Source organism: Balaenoptera borealis (assembly GCF_965194805.1).
Source record: "Balaenoptera borealis genome assembly, chromosome: 13".
In the NCBI taxonomy this organism is placed as follows: Eukaryota; Metazoa; Chordata; class Mammalia; order Artiodactyla; family Balaenopteridae; genus Balaenoptera; species Balaenoptera borealis.
The window spans coordinates 5,321,442-5,342,258 of NC_138870.1; the positions used below are offsets into that span (position 1 = coordinate 5,321,442).

The 20,817-nt window shown below is 44.1% G+C and overlaps 1 protein-coding gene across 1 annotated transcript in view; it reads left to right on the top strand.

Moving 5' to 3' along the window:
* The window catches only part of GALNT8 (polypeptide N-acetylgalactosaminyltransferase 8), a gene marked incomplete at its 5' end in the record, with an annotated part of 32,451 nt that extends 19,583 nt beyond the window's left edge, over positions 1-12,868 (top strand). Inside the window, 6 exon segments of the mRNA XM_082351360.1 lie at positions 199-384; positions 1,369-1,506; positions 2,053-2,107; positions 2,110-2,147; positions 3,159-3,326; positions 9,937-12,868. Of these exon segments, the coding sequence (XP_082207486.1) occupies positions 199-384; positions 1,369-1,506; positions 2,053-2,107; positions 2,110-2,147; positions 3,159-3,326; positions 9,937-10,239 (888 nt within the window). The 3' untranslated portion in view covers positions 10,240-12,868.
* Positions 12,869-20,817: the final 7,949 nt, after the last annotated feature.

The window sequence follows — 20,817 nt, forward strand, 5'->3', positions numbered from 1 at the left end:
AGAAGCAGTTTGGTAGACGTCTAAGGAAGATGGTTTTATATGAACAGTTTGGGGGTGCGTAGAGATGGGAGTAGGAAGACTGAATGTACACTCTTTAAAAAGTGGTTCCAGAGTGTGGTCTCTGAGTCAACAGGCTGTGCACTTTCCGGCCACGGGTCCAGCCTGCCCAGGCGATTTTGCTTTTTTCTTCTCTTGCAGGTGTGGCAATGCAGTGGGAGAGCCAAGGTCTTGCCCTGCTCCCGGGTTGCCCACCTGGAGAGACACCACAAGCCCTACTCCTTGGACCTGAGTATTCCCTTGAAGCAAAATGCCCTGAGAGTGGCTGAAATCTGGATGGATGAGTACAAAGACATGGTCTACATGGCCTGGAACACACCTCTCCAGGTTCGTCCTGGACTTGAACAGAAGCAGAGGTGGATGAAGGAGAAAGAGGTGGTGGTCACGGCGGGAAATGGGAAGGGATAAAGCAGAAGTGCCATCCCAGCCCTAAAGAATTAAAGTCAAGTCCCGATAGGGTGAGGATAATGATATTAGCATTTATGTCCCAGGACTAAGTTCCAGGCACTCATGACTCATCACAACGTACCACTGGTGTAAGGCTTATTTTTATTATTTTAAGTTTTCAGATAAAGAAACTGAAGCACAGAGTGGAAAGGAAGTTGCTTAAGGTAATAAGGTCGTTAGAGCAGAGATAGGATTCAAACCAAGGAAACTTCTAGATTCCATGTCCTTCATCCATCATCTATACTGGGGGATTCCTTGTGGGGCAGGGTTGGGCATGGTTCCACTGTCTAAAGAGGACATAAACATAACGGTTGGGGTGTGGGATGGTGGGAGCCGGCACCGGAATCCTGTTGGATGCACGTGAACGAAGATGACCTTCTTGGCTAAGGCCACATCATTTGCCCTAGTCCCCGAGGCCGGCATGACATGCCGTCTCTGTTCCCGAGCTGTGGCTCTGGGCTGAAGCATTCTTCCACTTTGATTGGCCACAGATACCACTTCTAGAAAATCTCCTTTAACCTCCAAATCTTGCTGCCAGAATATTCCTTTTGGAAGCCTTTTCTGGACATCATGAGGAATATTTTGTGCCTGATTGGTGTGAATATTTTCTCAAACAGGAGCAGTCTGCATCAGCTTGCTAACGATGAGACGTAAACCCCACTACGCAGGCCTTGCAAGTGCCTTTGAAACTAGCAGATATTCCTAGGGGTCAAGCCTCTTCCACTTTCCCTGGAAAACTATAAATGATTAAGGATATCTTACAGGGAATCAGGGAAACACTCAGTTCCCTCATGCATTACCCGTACCCTTTGGTGGAGTCAAGGGTGTTGCAAGGTGCATACATGTTCCGTGTTTTATTTGCAGAACTCCGGAATCGATTTTGGAGACGTTTCTTCCAGAATAGCACTCCAGAAGAAACTGAAATGCAAAACTTTTGACTGGTATCTGAAAAATGTTTATCCAGTCCTGAAACCAATCCACAGCACTGCGGTCTACGGAAGAGTAGGTTTCATGAAATTGCATTTCAGATTTGAAATGTTTGGATATAAAAGACCATGAGACCTGAATCATCGCATGACTGCCTGGACAAGGGTTTCCAAAAGCCATCCTCCCCGATTCCCTACCTACCCCCAACTCCTCTCTCAACTTTTTGCACTTGAACCCTCTCAGTTTCCCTTCCTCTCTTGCTCCCCAGTCCCCATCTACTCCTTCTCTCCGCCTCTGGTTCCTTACTTTGCAAACCACAGCCCTTGCTGTGACCCTCACAGTTTCTCAGCCAGTCAGGGCGTGTGGCCTCACCCACCTGACGGCAGGCGTAGGAGCCCCTTCTTTATATATGCTCTGATGCTCTGACAGGGTGTGTGTTCCCAGGAAGTGGGCATCACAGCAGAGCCTCACTTCAGCTTAGAAAGTAGCTGCCAGGATCCCAAATTCCCACTCCCTTTGGCATCCTTAGAGTACTGGGCAAAATGCAGGGCCTGGGGAGGCTTGGGGACCCTCCTTCTCTGTCTCTTTCCAACAGTGTTGCCTTGCGTTTTGCTCCTTCAGATGAAAAACCCATTGGATGAAAGTGTCTGCCTGGACCAGGGTGCTATTCCAGGCAACAGCCGATCATGTATTACTGCCATCAGTACAGTTCCCAGGTATCTTCCCTGCCCCGGCGGAGTGAGTCTGTTGTGGCTCACCCCCTGCTAGCCTTTGCCAGATTTGGACTTGGACTTGGTGTTAGATGATGGGGAAGCAGGTGCTGAGCATCCTGGGTAATGGGTAAGGATGAAGCCTGAACCCGTGCTTGTACCTAAGCACTTCCAAGTTCTTGTGAGCAGTCATTGCGTTTCAGGTACAGGGAGACTAGGCAGAAAGGCTGTACTCTGGCACGTTCATTCTCCGAGGCCATATCTTCATTGAAAAAAACCTCCGATCTCTTCCTTTTCCCCTCCTCCCACCGCCCCTTCTATCCGCCCGCTGCCCCTTGTATGCCCTGGAAGGTGGACAGGTGATGTTACCTGTGGCTCCTTCCGTAGAGAAGGAAACAGAGGGCTAGAGAAGAGACAGGCTGAATGGAAGCCCCTCCATGGGGTAGGAGAGGTCTGGCACCACGTGGAGGGTGCCCCCAGGGGACTTTTTCCGCCTATCATGTTACTTTGCATGTTGCCCTCACAGGAACTTTTTAAGGTCTGCAGGACAGATTGAGCTTCCATTTGAGAAAAGAAAAAAATGGAGATACAGAAACAACCTATTTGTCCAAGCTCACCGAGCAAGGCAGTGAGAGACTGAGAATTTGAAAGGTTTCCTGACAACAAGCCCTTAGCTGGGACTTATAATGACAGCTTCTGTAGTTCAGTTGTGTTGTTGTTTTTGTTTTCAAAGATAAGCTCCTTCATCTATGCAGGAATTGATTCTATTGGAGCCTTTGTATGGAAGGAAGCAGGCTAGTGTCCCTCCCTCATGCCCGGTCTTCTTTCTAGAATCATCTGGGGATGAGGGGGGGTCAGAGAAGGGTGTAGAGGTGACTCTTTGTTACCCACGAAAGTGCAGTGGTCCCCCCGTGGTGACCGGGTGTCTAGGGGAACCAAGAGCAGTCTTTATGCCCTCTGTAATGTCAAGGGCATCCCCACTGAGTCTCCATGGCAAATCCCCTTGTCCTCTTGCAGAATGTCTACTACCACCTAACTGGGGAAGTCTATGTGGGACCACTGATTGCTGAGACAGACATTGATGACTGCTGTCTGACACACCCTGGCAAAGGGGAGAAACCTACTTTAGAGCCATGTTCCAAGGCAGTCAAAAATAGACTGCACATACACTGGGATTTTAAACTGGTGAGTCAAGTGTTGTTTTTTTTAAAGATAGATATATTAAAATATAGTCTGAGAGGTTCAGATTTGATCTAGTAGTGTTTTAGAAAGATTAATTTTGTAGCAGTGTATAGGGAAAAGACTAGAAATTTTTCTAGTCTGGGCATGAAATACTGAGTCTGTCGACTAAGGCGGGGTGGCGGGGAAAAGATATTGGAATGTGTTGTAACTTAACAGTTAAGAGTTTGCCTTCAAATCCTAGTTCAGTCACTTTTAGCTATTTCCTTTTTCTTTTTCTTTTTTTAAACATCTTTATTGGAGTATAATTGCTTTACAATGTTGTGCTAGTTTCTGCTGTACAACAAAGCCAATCAGCTATACGTATACATACATCCCCATATCTCCGCCCTCTTGCATCTCCCTCCCACCCTCCCCATCCCACCCCTCTAGGAGTTCACAAAGCACCGAGCTGATCTCCCTGTGCTATGTGGCTGCTTCCCACTAGCTATCTATTTTTTTTTTTTAACATCTTTATTGGAGTATAATTGCTTTACAATGGTGTGTTAGTTTCTGCTTTATAACAAAGTGAATCAGTTATACATATACATATGTTCCCATATCTCTTCCCTCTTGCGTCTCCCTCCCTCCCAACTTCCCTATCCCACCCCTCTAGGTGGTCACAAAGCACCGAGCTGATCTCCCTGTGCTATGCAGCTGCTTCCCACTAGCTATCTATTTTACGTTTGGTAGTGTATATATGTCCATGCCACTCTCTCGCTTCGTCCTGGCTTACACTTCCCCCTCCCCATATCCTCAAGTCCACTCTCTAGTAGGTCTGTGTCTTTATTTTCTCATCCTCTCTGAGACTTAGTATCTTCACCTCTAAAATGGAGATGATAATTTCTACTTTACGAGCCTGTGGAGATGATTAAATGGGATAATATATGTAAAGTATTTAGCATGGCGCCCGGCACATAGAAAGCATTCAATACTATTAGCTGTTGTGATTAGCCTTATTATTAATGATAATCAGAGAGTCTGGAGCACTAGGATGAAATTCGACAGGCACTGATGTAAAAGCCCTGATTTAACATCATCATCAACTGACTAAGAACAGGGTGGAGGGAATCTGGCGGAAGTCACATGACAGTGGCATGAGGGACATGGCTGACCACGTCTACATGTGAATTAACTATGTGTTGGAGCTGCATTCCTAAGCCACGTTGGCAGTAATGAGATGTCTTGAGGGAGAGAGGGGGGTAATACTTTGTCTGTGAATATATCTCTGAGCATCTTGGTGCTGTGTTAGCTTAGGTTCACATTGTAAGAGACATGGACAGTCTAACAGTAATTGCTCACTTAAAGCTAATAACCCCTTGAGGAATGCTATGGACCGTCTCCAGGAAAACATATATAGGCACCTATGTGAACAATTGTGCTAATGTTTTGTTGAAGTGTTTTTTTTTTTTTTTTTTGTCTAAGTTCATTAGAGATGACGGTCTGCGGTTCTTTTGTTTTTGTTTTGATACTGTCTTCGTTTTTAGTATCAGGTTGATACTGGTCTCATAAAGTGCGTTGGGAAGTGTTCCTTCTTTCTGTTGATAAAATTAGTCATGTTGACAAATATTACAGAAGAGGCCAATTTCTGGAAGAGGCATTGTCTGGAAGAGATTTTCTGGAAGAGATTGTCTTTAATTGGTGTTAGTCTATCTTTAAATTTTTGCCAGAATTCTTTAGGGAAACCATATGGACCTGGATTTTTTTTTTCAGAACCTTTTAAATTACGAGTTGAATTTTAAAAAAATGATATAGGGCTATTCAGATTATTTCGTCTTGATTGAGTTTGGTGGTTTATGGTTTCTGAGGAACTGTTCCACTTCTTCAAATTTATGAGTATGAAGTTATCTGTAGTATTTGATTTATTTACTTATTTACTTATTTTTATTTAGATATAATGGACATATAACATTATATTAACTTCAGGTGCACAGCATAATAACATGATTTATATGTATATTGCAAAATAAGCACCACAGTAAGTCTAGTTAACGTTCTTCATCACACACAGTTACAGTTTTTCTCTTGTGATGAGAACTTTAAAGGGGTTTTTCAATTTAATAAATTCCCTTAAACATTACAGACTGTATTTATAAATTTAATACATTAAATTTTCTTTTTTAAGAACTTCAATTATCTTGACTTTAAACTGAATGATTTCTTAAGTTCTGTTAAATGTTTCCAAAGTGTTTGCAATCCAGTAAAATTTCAACATAAAAATCACAGATTTATTTACTTACACATTTTAAAATTGGTATCACAAGGTTAATCTGTAAGACAGTTTTTCTTAAACATAGTAAGTACTTAAAAATAGTAAATGTACACAGAATCTTTAGCAATTATTATGTGTTTGATTCCTTTCACATCTCAACTTTATCTTAAATCTCCAGATAGTATTTATGCTAAAGAAACAATGACGACATCCCAAATATTTTGAAGGTTGTCTTTCCAAGAGAATTTTGGAAGATCACTTACTTTCTTAGCGGGTTGAAGTTGCTGATAGAATGGAGGTCGTGGCTGGTATGAGATCTGGAGCTTCAGGACATGCAGGGGAATTCAGCCCACCACTCTGATGTCCAGGCTGGGTCCCTTTGTACCATCACTATGTCAAGAATTCCAAAAGTTAAAGAGGGAGACACTCATGTCGCTCCTGGTGCATTACCTGACTTCAAGTCAGGTTGAAGTCCCTTCATTCCATCTAATCTCTTCATACCCACCTTATCTCTTAGGACCACAGCTCTTTCAGATGTGAAAATGACGTTTGATGGACTCTTGGGTCCCTTTTGTGCTCTACTTTCTTTGTAGACACAAATCGCACAATCATTCTACTAAAAAGTTACCAAAGATGTTTCCCAGAACTGAGAGGGAGGGAAAACTCGATAATTCCTTTGTTGTCTTCCAATTCCATGATTAATGTTTTGAGTCAACCAGAAGAGGTTCAGACCTCTGAAAACCACAGGAGCGATGGTGCCAGTGACTGAGAAGGGACTTGTTTGGAGAGAGAAGGCCAGTTTCAGGTATCTGGACTTTCACATGAGGAGCACGGAGGGGAGAGGAGAGACAAAGCTGATATAATGGAGAATTTGAGTGACAGTCATTGTTCAGAAGTCTTTTGGATAGAGTGACAGCAGAGGATCTCTGGGAGAGGTAGTGAGAAGGAGGAGGCCGCTTGTAGTTGGGTTTGAGAAGTGAACAGGAAGAGATCCCTGAGGGAGGGCACTCACGCGTGCTGGAGGGCACAGCTCCAGAAAGGTCTGACACTAACCAGAATCCCCAAATTGATTAGGCCCCCTTTTAAGGCACTAATTCTCTTTTAAGACAATATTTTAATTTAAGGAATAATATAGAATGTAGATCAAGATTAATATAGAAAATATGTTAATAGTTATAGCAAAATATTAGGAAAGATTAAATGTCCAACAGTAGGGGAGATTTTTGTTCATCCCTTGAACTGAATATTATATAGTCATTCAAATTATATTCTCAAAAAGTGTGTTTTCTAAAATGTTAATGACACTGGAAAATGCACATGATACAATGTTAAATTTCAAAAACAGGGTATAAAAGCCATATAGACAATGTTATCTTAAGCTAAAAAAATGAGCACATATTCTTTTTGTACAAGTGAAAAAGAATCAAAAAATCTTTTAAAAAGTGGCAGGCCATACCTCTTAAATACAAACCAAACCAAAAATGTATAAGATCCAGATGAACACATGTAAGAGAAACCAGAGGGGAAGAGTCTGAAGACATGTAAGGAATATTGCCAAAGTACATGTCACATGGAAGTGGAGAGAAAATAGAAAAAAAAAAAAGACCATTGATTTTATCTGCAAGGTCACAATAAATTGTAATTGCCAATATTTATTGAGTACATATTATGTACCAGACATTGGGTTAAACATTACCTAATTTAGTCCTTACTCAAATCTTATGAGAAGTATTACCATTAGCTCTACTTTACCTATGAAGTAACTAAAACACAGAGAAGTCAAATAATATTCCAAGGTCACATAGCATAGTAAATATCCAGGGTTCAAACACAGAATCTTATCTACTGTTTTTGCCACACTGCTTGGGAAGTTTGATTCTGAAAGGGAGAAAAACACTGAATGCTGGTTGAAAAAGATGATAGAGTTAAGGAACATTTTTTCCCCTCGAATATTGGGACATTTGGATATATTTAAAGTCATAGAAAAGGAATCTGCCAAGAGGGAGAAATAAGAGAAGGATGTTAGACAGGAAGGGTGTTTGTTTCTCTGGCATCGAGGATGGCTGGGGTCCAAGCACAGGGGGCTGATAGTAGAGACAGAGGCAGGGCAGCTCCTTTGAGACCACCCCTGATCAGCACCCCGAGATTGCTCATGGCATTTGGGAGGGACTAGATTGGCTGGAAGCAAGGTCTTCTTGACAAAGGGAAAAACAAAGGCATTTAGTGAAAGTGAGGGTCAAGGGCTGGGGCAGAAGGAAAAAGCGTGCTAAGGAGGCTTGGAAGAGTAACCCTAAGGAGTAAGCCAAGTTCTGAGGCCAGACTGCTCTAAACACTTTTTAGGGGCCAGGCCTACTCAGTTGGTGGACCCTCTCCAGGAGCGCTCTGTGGTCTGGGAATGGGGCCCAGAGAAAGGAGCGGTGGGAGTGATGCGGGCAGTTCAAGAATAGGAGGGCATAATTCCAAAAGAGTCATGTACCACAATGTTCATTGCAGCTCTATTTACAATAGCCAGGACATGGAAACAACCTAAATGTCCATTGACAGATGAACGGATAAAGAAGATGTGGCACATATATACAATGGAATATTACTCAGCCATAAAAAGAAACGAAATTGAGTTATTTGTAGTGAGGTGGATGGACCTAGAGTCTGTCATGCAGAGTGAAGTAAGTCAGAAAGAGAAAAACAAATACCGTATGCTAACACATATATATGGAATTAAAAAAAAAAAAAGGTTCTGAAGAACCTAGAGGCAGGACAGGAATAAAGACGCAGATGTAGAGAATGGACTTGAGGACACGGGGAGGGGGAAGGGTAAGCTGGGACGAAGTGAGAGAGTGACATGGACACATATACACTACTAAATGTAAAATAGATAGCTAGTAGGAAGCAGCCGCATAGCACAGGGAGATCAGTTCAGTGCTTTGTGACCACCTAGAGGGGTGGGATAGGGAGGGTGGGAGGGAGATGCAAGAGGGAGGAGATCCGGGGATAAATGTATACATATAGCTGATTCACTTTGTTATAAAGCAGAAACTAACACACCGTTATAGAGCAATTATACTCCAATAAAGATGTTAAAAAAAAAATAGAAAAGAATAGGAGGGCAGCCCTGAATGATGGATGCTGGATGGATGCACCCAGGGAGGTGGGAGGTGGTGGCCAGAGGGAGTCCAGGGTGGCCAGGGACGGGGGCAGGTGAGATTGGGGGAGCAGGGTTGGTGGAGGCCGTTGGCGATTGGAAGAGATGAGAGGAAGGGAGGCGGGGTCAGAGAGGGAGCAGAGATTTGGATGTAGAGCTGCAGCCCTGCTTGGTGTTAAGCAAACACGAGGTGGGGACAGGTCATCGAGGTGGCGCAGTGAGATCCGGGCTTCTCACCAGACGTCCACATGTATGCTGTGAACTCTGAGGGCAAAGGGAACCACTTCACCCAGACACTAAGGTAGATTCCTGCAGAGGGCTGGAGAGGGGCATGGGGAGGGAAGAGTTAGGAGAACAGAACAGGACACATGGCATGACCGTCAGTGTCAAGGTGAGCAGATAAGGAGCAAAGAGGTCAGGGGCGTTGGACGTGGCACAAGGGAGCACAGAGAAGGACGCCCTCCCTCCCCTGTTCCCCGTTAGGATGGGGAGGGATGGAGATGAACTAATATCTATTGCACATCTTCCGTGTCAGGCACAGAGCTCAATAAATATTAACCCCAACATCAACTCTAGACCAATTTTAGAGATGAGGAAATTGAGACTTAGGTTAGGTAATTTGCCCACATCTCTCTCTTCACAGTGGAGCAGAGATCCAACCCAGACTCTTTGGGTTTAAAGCCCTTAATGTTTCCAGCAGTAAACCTTGGTGAAGCTCCCACAACAGGGGAGGCAGGAACTGCCTCCCTCCCCAGAGAAAACAGGTGGAGAAAATAGGCTGAGAGTCCTGAACAGAGCTTCCACTTCAGTCCCACCACCGGAATCCCTTGCTGAGGAGGTGGGGGTGGGAGGGGGGAGAGTTCTGATGGGTTTCACTGGCTCGGGGATGAAGACGTAGAAAGGAGGTCAAGTGGAGAAGGGCCACGGCTCTTCAAGCTGCATCCTGTCTTGCCAGCCATGCTGACCTGATGCTTCCAGCTCAGGAGATACGGATGAGAACATAGGAACCCAGCACAGCACTTCTTACTCCCGGGTCTGGGGTTAGTTTGCGGCGGGACTAGGAGAGAAAGCACCGGGTGATCTAACTCAGCACTCGGCTTCGTTTCTCCACTGGATGACTCGCAGAGGATTGAGGGAGCCCTTGGGCTTTTCTCTGAGCACAGCAGGGAGATGATGCTCTACCAGGGCACTTCAATACCTTCACTTTTTCTCCTTCCATCCAGGGAAGAGCCGTCCTAAACAGAACCACCAAACGATGTGTGGAGACAAAGAGGGACACTTCAGGTGGCTACATGTTTGTTCTCCAGACCTGCACCACACAAGTGTGGACACTCCAGTACACTGTCAGAAACTGGGGGGTCAAATCAATGCCCAGTGATCCTCAGAGAGCCTGGGTTCTTGCCACAGGAATGGGTTCTGCTCAAAGTGGAGGAGAGGGAGAGAAAGAAGGTGTGTGTGTGTGTGTTTACTGTGACTTCAGCCAGCACTGTCCTGAAAGGTGCAGCAAATCGACCCGTAATCTTTAAAAAAAATTCCTCCATCCATCCCCTCACAGCAGCTTTCTTTGGATTACCCCATCTCTCCCACAACAGAGACTCCAGGGGCTGAGGATAGGAGAGAACACACCTAATGAACCAATCCCACTCTGCCTAGTACCTGAGAATGGTGGAAAAATCCAAGTCCTTCCAAGTCTTTCTCTAAGGAGCTTATAACATTTAATAGGCTTGATTACCTGTTTCCTTCTACCATCCCTGAAAGTTATGGAGAAAATGAGGCTTGAAACAGACAGGCATCACTTGTTGGGAAACAAAGAAGGTATTGTAGGTAAATACTAAAGACCAGGGGTCCTTACTGCTGCCCACTGGATAAATCCTTTCTTGTAAGTGGTGAGTTAGGAGGATCTGTCTAGGGGTGCCGGCTTTGGCAAGGTGTTAGGGGCTGGTGGGAGCGAGCATCACGGTGGGAGAGGAAGTAGGATGGCGCTGTGTGTGCTGTGTTGTTGGGTCCACCTTTCAAGTATGTCCTTTCTCCAGAGGGTCACCTTTTCCTCTTCGTTTCACGTCAGGGTTACTTGGGTATGATTCTGGGAATCATCAGGCTTCCTTTAAGCATTAGGCAGACAAGACACTGATAATTTAGTGCAGAATTAAATCAGCTAAGAGTTTTTCAAATAAGAAATGTACAAGTCATAAATATACAGCTTGATAAAATTTTCGCAGTGACCACGCGCATATCAAGGACTAAAACGTTACCACAATTTAAGATTTTATGGTGCAAAAATTAAGGAAGAGGATAAATGTTGAGCAAATGTAGAACTTCTAGCTTCTGCCCAGCATGTTAAAGGGAAGATGCAATTCATAGCCAAGTTTTAAGAAAAGCATGTGCCCAACAGAAAAATGAGCAAAAGACACAATATCTTTAAGCAAAAGAAAAAATGTTTAACCTCATTCATAGAGTAATGCAAATTTAAACTGTGCTGAGATCATTTTTCACTTAACTTGGTGAAAATTAAAAAATATGATGGCACATTCTGGTTGGCAGGGCTGTGGGAAACAGGCAATCTCATACTTTGATGGTAGGGATTCAAACCGGTACAGTCCTTTTGGGAGGGATATTTGGCAATATCTAAAGATACTATATGTGCATTTTCTATTTGTGCCACTAATTCCGCCTCTAGGTACTTACAGCTCCAAAAACAAGAAAATACTTACGTACATAATAATTCTTTGCAGTATTGATTGTGATTGTAAAATGTTGGAAACAAACCGTATGCTCAAACATCAGGGAGTGGTCCACCCAATGGGGTGCAGCTGTAAAAAAGAACGAGGACCATGTTTTGAATGGATATGGAGTGATGTCCAGTGCGAAAGAAGAAAAACAGTCTAGAGTATGGGTCTTTTAGGTAAGAAATGAGGGGGAAAGATACATGTATCTGTTCATTTCTGGTTAATCTGCATGATTAACCAGAAACTAATGAGACTGGTGACTAATGGGTGGTGGGGGCTGGGAATAGGGTGGAAAGGACTGGGTATAGGAACAGGATAGAAGGGGTGTGGCAGGGGAGTGACACTTTTCAAACTACAATTATAATTGTAGACTTTTAGAACCACGTTATATTTCATATGCTCAAAACACAAATACGGGAAAACCAGTAAGGTTAGAGGAAACCCAAAATGGAGCACAAATAAAAACAAGTGAACTTAACTATATTTTGATATTTTAACTGAATGCACATACCCTCTGAGAACACTTAGCATCTAGCATCCAGATCTTGGTTTCTTAATATTTTCCAGTAAAAGGAATTAGAGCTCCCTGGAGAAATAGCTGATTTTAGGGCTTGGGGACTGGGACATTTTCCCATGTTGGGAAATAAGGAACTTCTCAAAGAATGATGGGAACAAGTCACAGACTACAGCAGCCAGGTTCCAGGGGCTCCCACTGGCCAAATCTAAGACAACTTGAGCATTAAACTAAACAATGATTTTATTATATAGACTATAAGCCATAGAATAAAATAAGAATCCATGAGTCCATACCGATGAGTGATTGGACAAATGGATGGATGGATAGATGGACGAATAAATGAATGAATGGGGAAAAAGGTAAAGCTCTTTCTGATAGTAGAAAGCCAACTAATAAATGTAGGAGAAATTATGGAATTAGAAATTTATTTGGCAACCCCCATAATTAAAATGGTTTCAGGCAAGAATTATCAATGGATGTTAAAACTAGTGGGTGATGAGAAACAGGAGACATACAGAGTATCAAAGTAACTCCCCCAAAGATATTCATTAACTACAAAGGGAAAATAATAATTTCGTGGTGGAGAAACCGGGCGGACACCATCTTAACAAGATGATCAGTGTTAACATCACCAGTTACAGCAAAAATGGATATCATGTGCCTCCTGATATGATGATCCCAGAAGAATACATCACTTCTGTGGTATTCCTGCCCCAAATACGGAACCTGAATCTATAATCTTGAGGAAATATCAGTTAAACCCAAACTGAGGGACATTCTTCAAAATAAATGGTCTTCATGCTTCATAAACGTCAGTCATTAAAAAAAAAAAAAAAAAAGACAGACTGAGGAACTGCCCCAGAGTAAAGGAGATTAAAGAGACAGGACAGGGCTTCCCTGGTGGCGCAGTGGTTGAGAAGCCTGCCAATGCAGGGGACACGGGTTCGAGCCCTGGTCTGGGAAGATCCCACATGCCACGGAGCAACTAGGCCCGTGAGCCACAACTACTGAGCCTGCGCGTCTGGAGCCTGTGCTCCGCAACAAGAGAGGCCGCGATAGTGAGAGGCCCGCGCACCGCAATGAAGAGTGGCCCCCGCTCGCCGCAACTAGAGAAAGCCCTCGCACAGAAACGAAGACCCAACACAGCCATAAATAAATAAAATTAAAAAAAAAAAAAGAACCGTGTGCTCTGACATATCTCAAAATGGTTCCTTTAAAAAATAAAAGATAAAAAAGAGACAGGACAGGTGTCCTGATTTACCTCTCTTAATTGCAGCTGCTGCTTCTCTTGAATTCTGGCACTTTTTTCAAGAGAGATGGGCCTGAGGCTGTGGTCATGTATCCTGGGCCTGGTGGTCCCTTTTCTCCAGGCCCCAAGCACATTCCACACCAGCCTCGAACATCCCAATGTTGTTTAGGACAAGCACCTTCCTCATTTGTGCAAAACCTAAGAGAGAAAGGGCTGAGGGCTGGGTCATAACAAATTGAGATTCTAACAGTTCTAAATTTAATCTCTTATAGAGTCCTTTTATTTTCCTTGTAATCCATTTTTACAATAGGAAATGTGCTTTTAGTTAACTCCTAATTTTAAGGAAACTTGTAAAGTCCTTTTATAGAGATTAAGTGAAATAGAGTTAGGCCAGTAATGTCCTGGTGAAAATTATCACTAGGATTGGTGAATAAATCAACTTCTCATGACTTTAAGTTGTTATAATTTTAACAAACACAGGTTTTTTCCCTGCAAACATTTTGATAAGTGTAGTTTCAAGGAACAAACCTGTCTCAAGATTTCAAGTCTACTGTCCATGGAACTATAAAAATCAAATCTCTCAATATTACCAGAAAGGTGTTTGGCCTTCTTCTTCTTTTTTTTTTTTTAAACATCTTTATTGGAGTATAATTGCTTTACAATGGTGTGTTAGTTTCTGCTTTATAACAAAGTGAATCAATTATACATATACACATGTTCCCATATCTCTTCCCTCTTGCGTCTCCCTCCTTCCCACCCTCCCTATCCCACCCCTCTAGGTGGTCACAAAGCACCGAGCTGATCTCCCTGTGCTATGCTGCTGCTTCCCAGTAGCTATCTATTTTACGTTTGGTAGTGTATATATGTCCATGCCACTCTCTCACCCTGTCACATCTTACCCCTCCCCCTCCCCATATCCTCAAGTCCATTCTCTAGTAGGTCTGTGTCTTTATTCCCGTCTCACCACTAGGTTCTTCATGACCTTTTTTTTTTTTCTCTTAGATTCCATATATATGTGTTAGCATACTGTATTTGTTTTTCTCTTTCTGACTTAACTTCACTCTGTATGACAGACTCTAACTCCATCCACCTCACTACAGATACCTCCATTTCGTTTCTTTTTATGGCTGAGTAATATTCCATTGTATATATGTGCCACATCTTCTTTATCCATTCATCTGTCGTTGGACACTTAGGTTGCTTCCATGTCCTGGCTATTGTAAATAGAGCTGCTATGAACATTTTGGTACATGACTCTTTTTGAATTATGGTTTTCTCCGTGTATATGCCCAGTAGTGGGATTGCTGAGTCGTATGGTAGTTCTATTTTTAGTTTTTTAAGGAACCTCCATACTGTTCTCCATAGTGGCTGTATCAATTTACATTCCCACCAACAGTGCAGGAGTGTTCCCTTTTCTCCACACCCTCTCCAGCATTTATTGTTTCTAGATTTTTGGATGATGGCCATTCTGACCGGTGTGAGATGATAGATCATTGTAGTTTTGATTTGCATTTCTCTAATGATTAATGATGTTGACCATTCTTTCATGTGTCTGTTGGCAATCTGTATATCTTCTTTGGAGAAATGTCTATTTAGGTCTTCTGCCCATTTTTGGATTGGGTTGTTTGTTTTTTTGTTATTGAGCTGCATGAGCTGCTTATAAATCTTGGAGCTTAATCCTTTGTCAGTTACTTTGTTTGGCCTTCTTAACAAAAAGCCCTAGGCAGAAACCCAACTTTATGACAACAAGATAAGAAATAGGTGTGGTTTTCACTTTAATTGATGTAAGAGGTTGTGTCAATATTCCCAATATTTTCCTTCGTTCTCTGACAAGTCATTACGGTAAGGTCAGGACTTGTCTTTTCCAAGTAACTTGTCAATGTTCTTCATTCTTTAAAGGTTCTTCATTAACTACTAAATGAGGCTGGTGGTTTCTGTTTCCAATATAGTTTCTAGCCAAGGCTAAATTGCAGAAAACGGGCTTATGTTTTCTTGTTTTTGCAGGTGCTTTGTCCTGAGGCTGGCTGTAACCCCCAAGTCCCAGCTTCTCCCCGCAACCCCCATCAAGCTCTCTACTTCCTCTCCAGGGGCCCTGCTGGTGGGCCTTCCTCACCAGGCTTTCAGCTCATTTTGACTAGTGTTTCCATGTGAGAATTCTTTCCCAGCATTGCTTGGGAAATTTCTGTGTTTTTCCAAATTTCAAATTTCAAGAAAAAAAACGGTTGAAAAGTTAGGAAAACAAGAAAAAACTCTATAATCCTCCTGCAAGAATTAAAGCTTTATAAGTGACATAGAGATGTTACTGATTTGAAGGAATCCATTGAAGTGCAATGGAACATGAGTGCAGGAACCACTGGCACATAGAGTCCAAGGTTAAGGGTGATAGTTTCTGAGACCAGGACAGGATCACTGAGAAGAAAAGCAGTGATGATCTAACCAGTTTGTCATCCATAAGCTATAGCCATGTTGTGTCTGTGACCTGCCTGTCTCTAATGGTGAGTAATTGTTGCAAATAATAATTAATGAATTTTACTAATTTCTGATACATTTTTATGCACTGTGTACTTTATACAAATCTTGGAATGGTGTTCCAAGAAATAATAAATTTTGGGAGCAAAATAAGTCTTGAGCAATTTCAACGTATGATTCTGACTAGTGCTGTCAACTAGTTAACCTCTCACTAGGAGATCTGAATGTTACATTATTTAAATAATACACAGTAATGTTTGCTAGTGTTTGAATATTTGCTATAGACTATAGTTTTCATAAATATGACTAAGCTTAATATTTCTTCTTTATTATACAACTTTTTATATATCCATGAGTAAAGAGTATAATTAATTTTAGAAACACTTAAAGAATAACTTATGATTTGGGGAATTCCTGAACATTCTCAAGAGTTTTAGTTTTTGTTCCTGAATCCCAAAGATAGTATCTGTTGGTAAACTACTGGGAATACTACCTTAACATTGCTGGAACCTACAGGGTGGTCTCCCCCAATGTATTGCCCTGGGTTTTCCATTAAGCAATCAATCAAACAAGTTTCTTTCAGGATTTACTTATAAAAACTTGGTCCTTTTTCTTTTTTTCTTTTTTGCCAAAATTTTTAAAGCCAGTTCATTGAGGTATGAATGACATGTACACAATTAATGCACACAATTTAACGAGTTTGGGGTAAGTATAACCCGGGAAACCATCACTACCTTCAAGGCTACAGACATCCATTACCTCCCAAGGTTTTCTTTTGCCATTATTATTATTAATATTATTATTATTACTAGCACACTCACCATAAGATTTTCCCTCTTAGGAAAATTTTAAGTATAAGATACAGAATTGTAAGCTATAGGCACTAGACTGTATAGTAGATCCCCAGAACTTATTCATCTTGCATAATTAAAACTTTATACCCTCTGACCATTATTTCCCTATTTCCTCCTTCTCCGACCCCTGGCAACTGCCGTTCTATTCTCTGCCTCTATGCATTTGACTATTTTTAGATTCCACATGTAAATGAGATCATATGGTGTTTGTCCTTCTGTGTCTGGCTTATCTCACTTAGCATAATGTCCTCCGGGTCTATCCATGTTGTCACACATTTGCCAAGCTTTTAAAATTGCCTTTGACAAACGAGTTTCCCAGTGGTCTTTTCTTCTCAAGTCTGTGTGTGCCTGGGCTGTGGTTGGTTGGCCGGGAGAGCTATGGCTGCGTGAACAGCAGCCCGGACGCAGCGTTTGGAGGGCTCCTGCTGGGGCACAGTGGTTCTCACGATTATAAGTATCTTCAACAATTTGTTCCCAGTGACTTTTTAATCAAGAGCTTCTCTCAAGGGCAGGAGAGTTCTGCTGAAGGTGGAGTAAAGTGTACTTCCCCACTTTCCTCTGATCAGTGGGGGAAAGGTCAAGATCTAGGACCATGGGTTACGACGACAGTGGCAAGAAGAGGAATCTGTAAGTAGCACAAAGCTCCAGCATCATAATCTGGGGAACCCCTTTCTTCCAAAAGTCCCACCCCAAGCCCCATCATGGAACCCCTTCACCACCTGCTGGAGTCTTTCTGAACAGATTTGTAGCGGGTGCAGCAGAGGTGCCACAGATTCTGTGAAGAGGCGCTAGGACAGATGCTCTGCTTTCTAAGCCATGGGTCCTGCCACTCTCATGAGGGCTTCCCTTCCCCAGTTGGAGCCAGACGCTGGTCCTGGGAGGGCTACTGCTCTGGGAACTGGCTACCTGCCGAGCCTTGCTTTGCTCCACTGGGCTAGAACAGTGCACTCCCGGAGTTGCCCATCATGGCTTAGGGCACAGGGAAGATAGACTGAAGGGGCAGAAAGGAATTGACTCGGGGGGCAAAAGGGGTGGCCACTGCACGGCCAATTTGGGTGATGGAGGACCCTGCGGGACGGGTGTGGCTGTGTGGGTACCAGCAGTACCAGCAGTGGTACTTGCATGCCCTAGGACAGGGTTAACAGGGCAGCAGATCTTGCAGGGTGATGGAAGTGGCGGGGTGGGCAGGGGCTAGTCTTGCCTGCAGTAGCGGCTGCAGGAGGCCCCCGTGGTGCTGGGTAGCCCTCAGGGAGCTCTGGCAATGGCAGGTAGTGAAATGTTGATAGCTGAGCCTGGGGATTGGCCAAGCAGGAATGTGTGAAAGAGCCAGGAGAAGGGGCCTTTAAGTGTGGCCGCCTCTGCTCTTAGGCCCTTCCCTGCAGGAGGACTCTGGCTTTCTCAATGTGCCTGAGGTTTTCCAATCTCCATGCTCAGATGTTAGGACCTTTGCATCTGGGATGAACTCAGCTCCAGGGGAGCAGGCACTGGCTCTATTGATCAACGACAACCCTGCTCTTGTACATCTTTCTGTTCAGTCTAGAGGGAACAATAGGGGGTCTTTTTTTTTTTTTTTTTAAAGTGCTTCTATAGCACCTTGTATTTTTTAAAATTTTATTTATTTACTTATTTATGGCTGTGTTGGGTCTTCGTTTCTGTGCGAGGGCTTTCTCTAGTTGCGGCGAGCGGGGGCTACTCTTCATCGCGGTGCGCGGGCCTCTCACTATCGCGGCCTCTCTTGTTGCGGAGCACTGGCTCCAGACGCGCAGGCTCAGTAATTGTGGCTCACGGGCCTAGTTGCTCTGCGGCATGTGGGATCTTCCCAGACCAGGGCTCGAACCCATGTCCCCTGCATTGGCAGGCAGATTCTCAACCACTGCGCCACCAGGGAAGCCCCAATAGGGGGTCTTTACTCATGAACACTTTGCCCAACAGACCTTTAATCACGGACAGGCTGTTTTCCATAGAGGATTCTTCTTTGGATCCTACCCCAGCCCTTAGGAGGCTGAGAAGAGCCCTCCAAAGGGAATAATGTCCCCACCTATGAGACTCACCCTTCTCCCTTGAACCCTCTGGGATCAGGGAAGATTTCTTAAGACTGTAATAAGAGACACCCTTAAAAAGTGAAGGCATCTCTTTTACCTCACCCCTACCAGTGTGAACTCCCTGTAGCCAAGTTCTCTTAGGGAGAGAGAGAGAGGGAGGTTTCAGCTGTCCTGGGCTATATCCAGAGCCACGGCAGAAGCAGTTTCACTGATATTGAACAGAACTACTCTCCAAGTGAGAATCAATGGCCAGCACAGCAGTCCCCTGGCCGTCTTGAGTGTTTCTAAACATCCTGCTTATGTACAGAGAGGTTTGAAAAAATAAAAGCAGTCCAGGACCAGTTGCACCCAGAAGGCAAGGAAGGGAGGTTCTTAATGGAACAGGCAAGGCCCCTGGGGGAGCGGTGGTGCTGGCTGTGGCTGGGTTGGGCCTCTTTGGGCAAATAGACTAGCTGGCCGGTCACTAACAGAGTGCAATGTGGTAGAATAAACAGGCAACTGTTCTGAAATCCAGCTTGCCCTGGCCCTAGGCTGGAGCTGTCTGACAAACCCAGCAGTGGAGAGACTTCACCTCAGACATGCTTTGAATAAGTGTACCCAGTTGAGTTCTTTGCCAGGTCTCTTGTCTGTCTCCACTCCATCCTTAGATCCTTTTGGCTCCAGAGGATATCAAAGGTTCCTGCTTTGCTTGGCCAGAGGCCTCAGAGAGAGAGATTTGTAAGAGTCTTTTCATTATGGGCTCTTGGTTACTGGAATTTGAAAATCTGGCTGTGAACACTTCTACTAGGCCAACTGTTGGCACCAGTGTTATAACAAGGATCAACTTCTACCCTCAGTCCCTTTGAGTCAAATATGGAAAAACTCGATTTGGCAGTGCTCTCCCCTGAAATAGCAGCAAGAAGAGAGACAAACATCCCAAGTTTAAAGAGAGAAAACTTTAGACTGAATCAGGGATTCTCTTGTACTCGTATTCTAATAAGTAATACCTTCAACTTTGTCCTCACTCCTGATATTTGTGCTTATAAATGGCCTCTAGACTGGAGATGCAAGTCAGCTCTGAAGCTACAACTGGAATAAAAGAAACCAGTGTATTAAAAGTCCTTGCATGACTGGTTCAAGATGGCAATGCCGGAAGACGCTGAACTCCCCTCCTCCATGAATACACTGAGTCTACAGGTACACATGGAACCATTTCCTCTTAAAAATCCTAAAGGCTGGCTGAGTGATAACGTCACGTTGGGCAAACAAGAAAACCATATCGAGGCAGGTAGGAGAGGCTGGGACACAACCTCACGCAAACCCCACCCCTGGTGCGCATCTCACAGCCGGGAGGGAACTCGGAACCCAGAGTTTCTCGCTGAGGAATGAGGTGTTTTGACCCCACATCAGGCATCCTGATATGTGGGACACATGAGCCCCCCAAAACCTCTGGCTTTCAAAACCCACGGGTCTTGGGTCCTGAGACCCACAAGACTAGCAATCTGTGAGATGGCTCTTAAAGGGCTCCCACACTTAGACTTGCCCATCCCATGGCCCAGCTCAGAGCAACCCATTGCCTCCAGACTTAAAGGAAGAACACTCACCTGCTTATATTAAAGCATTGGCTGGAGGGGCCAGCATCTAATTTAGCATCGCATCTAGGAGTCTGCTGGAACGCTCTCCAAGATGCAGATGGGTGGGTGCGGTCTTCCGCTCTCCCTTTGCTGTGATCCGCGAACATCAGTGTCTCCAGGATGGACGCTTTTGCACACGTCCATGCCCCGATTTTTGTGGCTGCTGCCTGGGGCACACCTCCTGATCACCCGGCCCTGGAGGCCAAGGGACTGTAATAATCGGTGTCACCAGAAAGGAGCTCACAACCCAGGCCGGCACCTTGATTTTTGCGACTGCTGCCAGGGGACTCCTCCACATCACCTGGCTCTGGCGGCTAGTGGGGCTTACACGCTTGGGTCCCCCAGGTCTGTGACCGACAGAGAAAGAGTTCTTAAACAGCTGCCACCCCCAGAGCACAGCAAGAGGCAACAGACCCCCTGGAGCTTGGAGGCCTATTAGCTGATTATTATAACTGCAGGCAGAGGGGCAGCTTTCTGATTAAACACACAGCTAAGGGCTGACTGTAAACCTTTCCTGAGACTGCGAAGGGTGACGTTATCTTTGCACTCACCCTCGGCTGTGCTCCGGAGGCCAGTGTCTCCTGGACGGGAGCTTTGCATGCATCTAGTGCCCTGGTTTCTGTGCCTGGAATCT